General features: G+C 36.0%; 1 protein-coding gene across 1 annotated transcript; it reads left to right on the top strand.

Moving 5' to 3' along the window:
* The first annotated feature begins 7,108 nt into the window (after positions 1–7,108).
* LOC147859848 (S-adenosyl-L-methionine-dependent methyltransferases superfamily protein) lies at positions 7,109–9,229 on the top strand. The gene has a single exon (XM_087324943.1). The coding sequence runs from the start codon at positions 7,311–7,313 to the stop codon at positions 8,268–8,270; it is 960 nt and encodes a 319-aa protein (XP_087181069.1). The 5' UTR covers positions 7,109–7,310; the 3' UTR covers positions 8,271–9,229.
* Positions 9,230–11,433: the final 2,204 nt, after the last annotated feature.

Genomic DNA, 11,433 nt, shown 5'->3' with positions numbered 1-11,433 from the left:
CTTCACTTTTTCTCATGCTGTATATACAGGAAGTATGGTTTAGTTGGTATCTGAATGGATGATAATTGATGTCAACTTAAAGGTGTTGCTGTTTTCCAGTTATTTCTGTGTACCATCTTCACAGTGTGCAATAGGACTAGTGAGGGCCCACATATGAACATAGAGTAAAAACTGTTTAAATTCATTAAAGCGCTACTAATTTGTAGCGTGTTTATTATCTCACAAGATTGGTATTAGAAAAGGGATGTCAATGAATATTATTCTGATGTCATTTAATGCAGTGGAAGAAGGCTTCTAGTAGTTAGGGAAGAACTAATCAACACAATCTCTAGATTTTCAGTCTGGTCTTGTTGTTAGTATGAAGTTATTTGTGATCGCATGATCTATACTGGCAATGTGGGAGATTCAAGAGCTATTCTAGAAAGCAAATGGAGTAAATCTGGAAGCATTACGGCAATACATCTCACAACTGAAGAGAAATACACATATTGATGTCATTTGCAAATAACTAAAACTGAATCATCCCGATGATCCAGACATTGTCCTATTGTGGTGTGCTCTAGAGCTATTCTAGGAAGAGAATTTTGATTATTTCACAAAGCATTACATCAGTGCAGCTCACAACTGAACACAATACACATATTGATGTCATTTGCTAATAACTAAAGCTGAAGCATCCCAATGATTCACACATTGTCCCAATGCATTGTGGCATGTCAAGGATATTATACAGGTAAATAGCAAATTGTCAATGCAGTTCCAGAGCAATTGGCTATGGAATCATAAATGTGAAAAAAAAGATCAATCAAATAACAGTTCACAATAGCACACTTTTTCTTGTATCTAAATAATTGTAATGAAACTGTAATTGAAAATACATTGGCATTTGTCATGTAAGCAATAAATTTTCTAGACTGTTATTTCATCGAAGGCAACTATTTCTTTCTTGCCTACCTTTTACTAAGCTCAAAAACACAAATATTTGCAGAGCCAAGTTCCCTTTACATATCCTTGTCAGTTAAACACAAGCAAATGTTATTCTCATTGTATAGGGATATTACTGGACCTGATGGATATTGGAAGTTTTTTGTTCTTTGACTCTTTATAGGTTTATGGACATAAGTTTTTTATTTGTGACTAGTTGCATACTTGTTTCAGTGAAGTCATAATCAAGATTATTCATTGTTTAGTGCCAGCCATAGGTTTGTTCATTATTTCATATTAAAGATTACTCTTAATAAAGCAACGCTATGGCCTCTCAAGATTATTCATTATTTGCTACTAGCCATAGTTTTTTTCATTATTTCATGTTAAAGATTGCTCTTAATAAAAGCAATGCTATGGGCTCAGTGTGCGAATTCATATGTTTCTATTTTTCTTTTGGAATAGCTTTTGAAACATAGAGCTTGATATTCTAATGAATATATGTCAATAAAAGATATCCACACCATAATATGATTAATTAAAGGGGTACCACGATACCCCTGGAAGTTTGTCTATTTATCAGAATGCCCCTGGAAGCTCCAAATTTACCAAACTACCCCTATGTCCAAAAAAATACACTTTATAAAGTGTATTTTTTTTACCAAAGTACCCTTAAACCTAAACTTATTTACCATAATGCCACTATATGCCTATTTTGACCAATTTATACCACTTTTATTTTTCAAAATACATCATAAATCAAATTAAATTATCAAAATTATATTATATATCAAAAAATTTCAATTGAAAGGTCACCTTAAAATCCAATTCTATGAATTTACACTGAGTTATATTGGCTTAATCCCATAAAACCAAAATTTGTGATTGAAATTTGAAGTGACCAAAACTTAATCTTAAAACCAAAATATTTGATCGCACACCAAATTTTACCATTAGGATGCCATTTTGAAGCCAAATTCCATGAATTTGCGGATTCACAAACAATTTGTGGCCAAAATTTTAAACCAAATCTCACGAAAAACTTTGCTACCAAAATGTCATTTTAAACGAAATCTCACATAACACTTTGCTATTAAAATGCCATCTTAAACCAAATTTCATGATTTTACACTAAATTTTGTTAGTAAAATGCAATCACAACTAAATCTCATCAATTTCAAAAATACTTGCAAACCAAAATTAATTATCGAAATGTAATAATTACATGTTAATTTTGATCCGTATACAAAAAGTGCAATTCCAAAAATATCCAGAAAATCAAATATATATATCGACTCAACAAAATATCTAATAATGCACAAGGTAACCCCATATCTTGATGATGAAAACGATTGATCAACCCAATGAACAAGAAAGAAAAGAAACATTACACTATTAGGTACAAGGAACCCAAAGAATCGCTTAAGTAAAGAAATTTGTGTTTGAAGGGTATTCTGGTAAATAGGGATTGTAGATTTGAGTGTATAATTACTGTATAAAGTGTATTTTTTTGGACATAGGGGTAGTTTGGTAAATTTGGAACTTCCAAGGGTATTTTGGTAAATAGATGAACTTCCAGGGGTATCCTGGTACTTTTCCCTTAATTAAATTAACTTCAACCATAGAGTAGAAGTAAATCCTTGTTTTTTTATGTAGTTATAATCATGGTATCAAGGTAGATATTCAATTGTTCTACAACCTCAAATGATTAATATGTGTTTTACATATTCCTTTTTGTCCTATCAAATCGTTGAAAATGCAATATGATGGTCATGCATAACGTATTTCGAAAATGCATATTTTGTACTAAATGTGAGCAAGGGTTAATAGGGAAAAGAACTACAATAATTGGTGTCATCCATTCTTTTTAGTATGAATAACCTCATCTTACTATGAATTTGTTGAAGGAGGAGGGTTTAATGTCACATAGAAAGATTCCTAAGCAAATCTTTCGAACTTCCCATTCCAGTGCATTGGAAACAATTATAGATGCATCGATAAGCACTAGTCTCTATTCTTGCGAGGTCATCCCTACCCCCACTCCTTTACTCTCTGTGTGTGTGCGCGCGTGTCAAAAGAAAAAATAAGGTTGGAAGATTTAATGCAAGTAGCTAGTGTATCCATCTAGCTATGCACAATACATTAACAAATATTATAATGAAATACAAAGTTTGCTAGGTTTTTGTACACACAAGAGTGGGTCACGACTCACCACAAAGCAATTAGGATTTATCTTATTTAAAGATAAAGAACTACCACATAAGTAATAAAACGATATTCATCCGTATATGTTAAGTACTCTATTCAAAACGAGTTTCTCTAGGCAAAGTATAAGTCTTCGGAATCTACTCAAGTTGTTTTTGTCAAAAGCACGAGTTAACAAGACCATTTATGCAACACCTTTCTCGATATATGTTTGTGCAAGCGTACACTCCAATAAAAAATGAATGCTTACGCAATGACCATGCCTTCATGGTCAATCGAAAATCAACAAAAATGTATGATATCATGAATAATTTGCTTATACATAATGAAAAAAGTGTATCACCAACACACACTTACCATTTTTTCTCATTTTTACAATACATAAACACAAAATCCAAAATAATTAACTCCTAGATATCCAACATATCATCTTCCCTCACATGCTATTGTGAAAAAGCTAGACCATAATGGAACTTTCTCAATACACATTTCCCCAAGAGTTCATGTGAAACTTTGTGTGAAGAAATGTTGTTTGCTACACATTTTGAGGAAATGTGACATGATTTTTGACATGTCGTCACTTAAATCGTAGATTAAAGTTCATCATTGATTTCATTCGAGTTCACTTTCATGGAGTTATGCACATTTACCATGCCACTCATTTGAGTACCAATTATAGCTTATAATATCTTGATCATATATATCTTGTGGCTCTTTCAAGGTTCTCATCTCCACCCATGGGCCTCAACAAGGAAACTAAGAAGAAGGATGGCCATATCATTCAATCTTCAATGTTGTGAGTACTTAGATTTTGAAACTGTCATGTCCCCACAATAAGGTATGAACTCGTAACTTCTATTTACCAAAGTTAAAGGACCATTTGTGTACCTTGTTACCAATGACCATAGGAAAAATAAAATCCTTGTTTTGAAAGTTCGATATTGTTTGAATAAAAGCAATGCTAGAAAGATTTCCCTTCATAACTAAGCATTACTATACCCCCTTGTGTTAATATGACTTGAAAATTATAACACTTGCTTCAATGAACATTTCTATCTCAAAAGATTCAATATATTTATTTACTACGATACAAACAAAGACTACTACTCTTCACTTGAGAATTTGAGTGCATTATCTTGATTGATATAAAAATAAATAAATCACAAGACAATTAAAACACGAGGCAACTTTGTCCATGGTGTGAAAATATATAGCATGCAACAAGGTAATGTAATGAAATGTATATAAGATAAATGCATTTGTTGTACATAAGGGGTGAACTTTGAAGAATGGTTTTCATTTCTTATGTGATGTCAGTTTCAGATATAAAGTCGCATTTTCATTAAACTATCAATATCTCTTTTTTGAATCGAGTATGTTTGCATGGTTAATAATGGGAAATTCATTGTCTTACAATTAATCATATTTATCCTTAGCACAACTTAGGAACATAAATACAAGAACTTCAAAGGCAATTGACCTACTTTTTCACAAGCATCACGAATATAGGAACACAATAACAACATGGAAAATCGTTTTGTAGGATTGGTGCTCAATTTCTTCAAAGAAATCACTCGTGCCAACTTATTTTTGTCTAATGTGTTACTTTCTACCATGTGCATAGAAATTTGGATAGTTATCCTGATTAACTTTAAAGGCACAATTTAGATTGTTTCCCCTCTTTCGTGGTTATCCTTTCTCTTCATTTTGAGATTTGTTTTCTTCTTGTTCATAAATTTAAACAGCCCTTTAAAGAACGTATACCTGGTTGTTTCTACAACTTAGCCAAAGCCTATGTTTCATTTTTTTTTGTAAGTAGCATTTCTTCCCTACTATTGCCATTTGTTAATGAGGATTGTATAACTTCTTATTGAAGCATAAGGTTGCTAGTTTTGAAAGTTTCTTGACAAATTGGAATTCTTATTCCCTGTATCTAATTGTTTTTGTGATTCTACCTTTGAAGTACTAACAAATGAATCTTCACCAAATAAGGAAGACATCAAAACTTTTCATTGGGCTAAAACACTTGCAAATGATCAAAACTTATTTTTGCACTAGTCCTCCACAACAAATTTCAAAGCCATTTGTGCGTTAATCAAGATGGAAGAATATTTGAGAAGAAGGATTATTCATCGGTTAGCCGCTTCTCTCTGGATCATGTTTTGAATGCATGGCATACATAAACATTTGATCTTTCTTGTATAGGTGTGCAAAGAATAATTCCCCTTCTTTCTATGCAACGAACGTATGTGTAAGTACACAATCAATTGACAATATTTATGTGTAGAAAGATGCACTAAATTCCAAAACACAAACATCATTTTCAAAAGTGAGAAGAAATAATAGTTTTACTTTAATGTGAACAATTTCTAGTGTTCTAGTGTGACGATGTCGATAAAAATTCTTAGAGTAGTTGCCAAAAGGAGAACTAGGAGCAAACAATGGGCCATGGACAAGTAGTCTAAATTGTTTGGGAGTTTTTGATACATATCTTGAGAGTGTCCAAATGGCATAAACAAAGTGACACAAACATATATGCGTTTTGAATGATGAATTGGGTTTTTTGCTATAGCTAAGCTACCCAAAATAGTTGTGGAAGGCCCCATTGAGAAAGTGAACTCATAGGCAATTGGATACATATTGTAATAGAGCCGAAGATTTCGTGCAATGCCATAACAAGCATGGATGAAACCACATCACATTATGGCATATAGCCATACCACACATGTGGGGGCACACATGTGGGGGCACACATATATGTATTATACGCACACAACAAAAACACACATAGTTCTTTGAAATATTGACATCAGAGATTTGCCATTTTTGATGCTCAAGGTGCAAGTTCAAACCGAAAGGCGAACTTCCAGTTTGCGTAGATCTTTAAAACAAAAAGGAAGCAAATCTCCACAGACAATTGAGAACTTCCACCCCCCCTCCCCCCCCTCATTGAAGAGGGTTGCAACCTCGAAAGATAACAGGCATCGAACACAATCGCCGCGGGTGGACCCGATGCGGAGAGTGAGAGGTGCACAAGAGATCACACACATACTTATAAGATTCCAGAGTCCAAGTCAACAATCAAATGGTCGAGCCCACATATTTTATCGTGGATTTGATTCCCCGAGTCACAGACACACACGAGAGCGAGAGGGATGGCAATGCCAGGCGGAAACACAACGTTTCGAGATGCCAAAGATTCTAGGGGGGTCAGTATCGTCTCCGAGGACTTGCCCGATAGTGGACACAGATAGGCCATGGGAAATGCCTCTTATTTCTTCTTTCTATCTTTGCACACATCCCCCCCTTCTCTCTCTCTCTCTCTCACACACACACACACACACACCCTCTCCCCTCTCACAGATAGCAATGGGCACGGTTTCGGCTCAAACCGAACCGAACCGTAATCCATGACTTAATGGTTTATTGGTTCAAAGATAAATAAACCGTTTGGTTTGGTTTCAAATATTATGATCCAGTTTGGTTTTGGTTCGGTGCGGTTTTCAATTTCATGGTTTAGCGGCTTATTGGTTTATCGGTTTCGGTTTGGTTTGGTTTTGAATTTCACGGTTTAGCGATTTCGGCTTATGTGGTTTGGTTCTAAATTGGTCATAAACGGTTTGGTTTATGGTTCAATTTAAATGGCTTCATAAAATTTAAACAGTTTGGTTTGGTTTTTAATATAAATAAATAGTTTTGTCCCTTCACGGATTTGTACATAATCGTCTCATTTGTAAAATTTTATAACTAATCGAAGGAGTTTTTTTTTTGGAAAATAAATAAATGGTTTGGTATCGAAGGAGTTTTTTTTTTGGAAAATAAATAAATGGTTTGGTATCGAAGGAGTTTTTTTTTTGGAAAATAAATAAATGGTTTGGTTTGGTTTCAAAGAAACCGAACCGAACCGAACCGCGCCCTCTCCTCTCCCCTCTCTCTCTCTCTCACACACACACACCCACCCTTCCTCTGCCCCTCTTTACATCACTCGATTTCTGTGTAGATCTACTAAGTTCGCCATAGCCACACCTTCCACTTCTTCACACACACCTCAAAACCCTTATACCCTTCTCTAAAACAAACTGAAACAAGACCAAATACTTCTCTTCTTTTCTTGATCCAGACTTAGTTAGATCAGGGCAATAAATATCTCATTCTCTCTCCGTCTCTCTCTCTCTAGATCCATGGCTCTGCTCAAGATCAGAGGCCATGGACTTGTTCTTATTCTAGCTATTCTTTCCTTTTTCGCAGGAATGCTAACTTCCCCATTGCTTTCTCTGACAAACTTATTAACTTGCCCTACAGAACCATCTACAGAGAATTACCTTCATTCCCCTTCTCCTTCTTCACATTCACATTCACATTCACCTTCTTCTTCTTCTTCTTCAGTAGAAAAACCTTCTGAATCTGCCCAAGATTGGAGCCTGAAAGATCTGCTGAGATTCAGGACTGTTTGCAGTGAAGGAATAGCAGCTGATTCTATCAAATCACTCATCCTGGGAAAGGTATTCGATGGGAAGTCACCATTTTTGGCGTTCCCTCCTGAATTAGCCAAACCATATATAAAAGATAAGAGAATCAGAGGATGGGGATCTACAGGCTCTGTATTCTCTCGCCTAATCCAAGAAGTAAAACCCAAAACCATACTTGAACTGGGGACATACCTAGGTGCTTCTGCTATCCATATGGCAATCACCTCTAAATCCATGCTAAATCACGAGGTTTTGATACTATGTGTCGACGATTTCCGAGGATGGCCTGGGTTTCGAGATAAGTTCAAATTCGATCAGATCAATGCCGATGTCCAACTTCTCTACCAATTCATGCAAAATGTGAAGACCATGAATCTTACTGAGAATATCTTACCTTTGCCATTCTCGACCACTTCAGCTATGTCTTCGCTATGCGAATGGGGCGTCTCTTTCGACCTAATCGAAGTGGATGCCGCGCACGATTTCCATTCGGCGTGGGCGGACATTAACTTGGGTTTCTCTCTTCTTCGACCCGGCGGTGTTATGTTTGGTCATGATTATTTCACGAAGCTTGATAATCGAGGTGTGGGTAGAGCTGTGGATTTGTTTGCTAAGCTTAAAGGCCTTCGAGTCGAGCCTGATGGGCAACATTGGATTCTTCGAGGATATTGAAGTGGTGATGATGATTGATTTGACTCCACCATGCTTTTGCAAGAAGAGGAATCAATCAGAATGCTTGATGGACTAGTGTGTTTAATGGTGTTACCATGGACATGTATGTCCTGGTCTTGTCACCATGTACACGTATGTATGTGTGGATGGATGGTGCTACCGTAGACATGTATATATGGCATGTGTTGCCATGGAAATGTATGTGTGGAAGAGGTAACCATGATATTGCATGTGTAGATGCATGGTCTTCCCATGTTCATATGCATTGAAATGATGCCCCATGATGTATGTGTGGGTAGATGTCGCTGTTATGTATGTGTAGGCGGTGCTCCCGTGGACGTGTGCGCCGTGTAGATAATGTTCCCATGGAACTGTATGTGTAGATAGTATTACCTTGGGTCATGTATGTTGAGTAGCCATGCGCATTTGTGTGTAGGTGGTGTTCCCATGGACATGTAAGTGTGAACGGTGTTCTTATGAACCTGTATTTTTATTTTTTCTATTGAGGGTGCTACAATGGCCTAAGTTAACACAGCATTTGGAGCGCAATAATAAGCATGGGGAAATCATGACACCCGGATGCATTCCCATGAAGAAAAGCATGGGAGTCTATGGTGTCTTCAAGAGGCGAAACTCAATTTTCAATACATTTGGAGTGCTATGGGATGTGCATATATTTGGAATGAATTGATGTGACAGTCAAACGATCACCATCTTTGCTATTTGCTATTTGCATTGGATTGATGGGCATATGTCTCCATGCCATTTGGTGATCATTGATGCGAACAACATTTCTATTCAACAATGTATTCATATTATAGCTCTAATTCATGTCCATTGCATATGTAATACTTGATTGAGAATTTTTTCTCTCATATGCTCTTGTATGATACTTTTGTTTGTGAGAAATTCTCTTGTATATATTTGATTGCTGGAAATCAAAATGAACTTGTGTGTAATCTGATGTGTTGATGCTTGGTACAACGATGTTTGTGAGGGGTGCATGCAACTTGAATGGGTTTGTTACTCTCTCACTTTTATGCACGAGCTATTTTTATGAGGACTAGAGTAGATAATTATGTGTACATATGGGCCATGATTATTAAAATGCTATCGTTATTTGACCGAAAATCAGTATGATGAGTTCATTGAATAATCACCCTAGTACCAATAAAGCACCTTGTGAGGCTTGAACCCACAACCTCAATGTTATGAGGCGGAATATCTTTAAAGTTATCTCCTCAAGATTGTTAGGATCCTTTACATTTCTCGATGGGGTGAGAGTAAGATTGTTGAATAATGTCCCGTGCTATCATTTTTTAGTACAAGGAATAATGGAATAAATCTACCTTGAATTTTATTATTATGGGCCATTGGAATAGAACCTTGGTTGTAAAATGTGGTTAGTCCTCTTGCTATTATTGGAAACACCCTTATTTTTATGATGCATCCTCAACTTGCATGAACAACCATTGGTGTAGGTAGGGCGGGTGTCTTATGTGTGGTGCAAAAATGGATTAAACCAACAAACCACAAGGTTTAAAACTTTTTTAAAGAATCTATTATGGATTAATGTCATAGATTCTTGTGTGTGTGATTAGACTACATGACTTTTTATGAGAATATTTATTTCAAAATTCAAAGTTAGCGAAAAGAATGCCATTTCTTTGGCAAGTTTCGTAACAAGATTCCTAATAGACATTATATTGATGCATCACATAACTAAATTATAGAGGCTTCAAAAGTCCCATATCAATAAAATAAAGGTGCAAATGGAAATCATTGATCGTGTAATTCAATGAAGGCAATGATCATGAAATTCAATGAAGGAGACTCAATAGTGACATATGTGATGTAATATAGGTGTTCATGCAAGAGGCGTGAAAAAAGTCTTTGCAAATTGGTGGATGAATAGTGATCAAAGGGCTCTTAAAACTTTTTAAGAGACTGTGTATGTGAGGAATTGGTATGTAAATTGTTAGCATATTTGATCAATAGGGTGATATGATATTATTATTAATAAATAGATAATCGTTGCAAACAGAGGATTGACAAGTGAGAAGCAGTGTTGGGCAAAGTTCCTTTCATAGTGTAACTTGCAATGAGAAAAGTATTGTATGGGGACAATCTTGCCATGATGCTACCTCAACACCGCTTGTGCGAGTGAGTACGAAGAAGTGTTGTTAAGGTTCTTGGTTCTCTACGAGCCAAGGCTTATGGGGGTAGTGAGATGCGATCAGATATGTTCTAGCATTTTTGCCTTTTATTGGGGCCAACATTGGGGGGTTTACACTTGCAAATGAAGTTTCAAAACTTATGTGCATGGAAATGTAGATAATTGGTTCGAGTAGCAGAAGAAAAAAAAAGCGAGAGTGTAAGGGGACCACTGAAAGATGAGCTAAAGAAGGGATTTCTTTTGATTGACCATTGTACACACACGTGCACGCTCATATACATACATACAAACACACACACACACACACACACACACACACATACTCATATGCAGTTGCGTACCCATTCCCATAAAGTCATACACATACACTGACACATACTCATATGCACTTGCAAACCCATTCCCATAAAGACATACACATACACATACACATACACATACACACCGATGTGTCTAACTGCTACCAAATATTAAAGAGGGAATCGTGGGCAAGGACGATCTAGGTTGCTTAGCTAAGAGCACGTGTGATCTGCACAATCCGATATGGATAAAAAAAAGCGTGAAAGTGAAAAAGTTGTATCCAAACACCCGAATTGTCAGTGTTCAAACACCCTGCTCGTAATTCTCAATCACCCTACTCATAATCATCAGACACCTTGCCCTAATCACACACCCTCCTCATAATTGTCAGACACCTTGTCCAAATCACACACCCTACTGTCTCCTTTTGTTTTTCCTATGTAGACTTTTCAAGTAATATACTAAGGTGCATCTTCCTTTAAAAATAAAAAAATAAAAAATAAAAAATAAAAAATCACACACCCTCTCTTAATTCTCAGACACCCTGCCCAAAATTATCAGACACCTGAGTTAGAAGGGTTTAGGGTATAAAAGCATGCATCAATCGAATTTTCATCATTTTTCAAATCGGACATTAAGCTATTTGGAGGGATTTTCAACTCAAAGATTTGTCAACATTACGTTCAA

Source organism: Azolla caroliniana, unplaced genomic scaffold (assembly GCF_043228905.1).
Source record: "Azolla caroliniana isolate FFs.n. ecotype wild unplaced genomic scaffold, voAzoCaro1.0.p SCAF_9, whole genome shotgun sequence".
Classification (NCBI taxonomy): Eukaryota; Viridiplantae; Streptophyta; class Polypodiopsida; order Salviniales; family Salviniaceae; genus Azolla; species Azolla caroliniana.
This window is presented reverse-complemented; position numbering and strand designations above follow the sequence as displayed.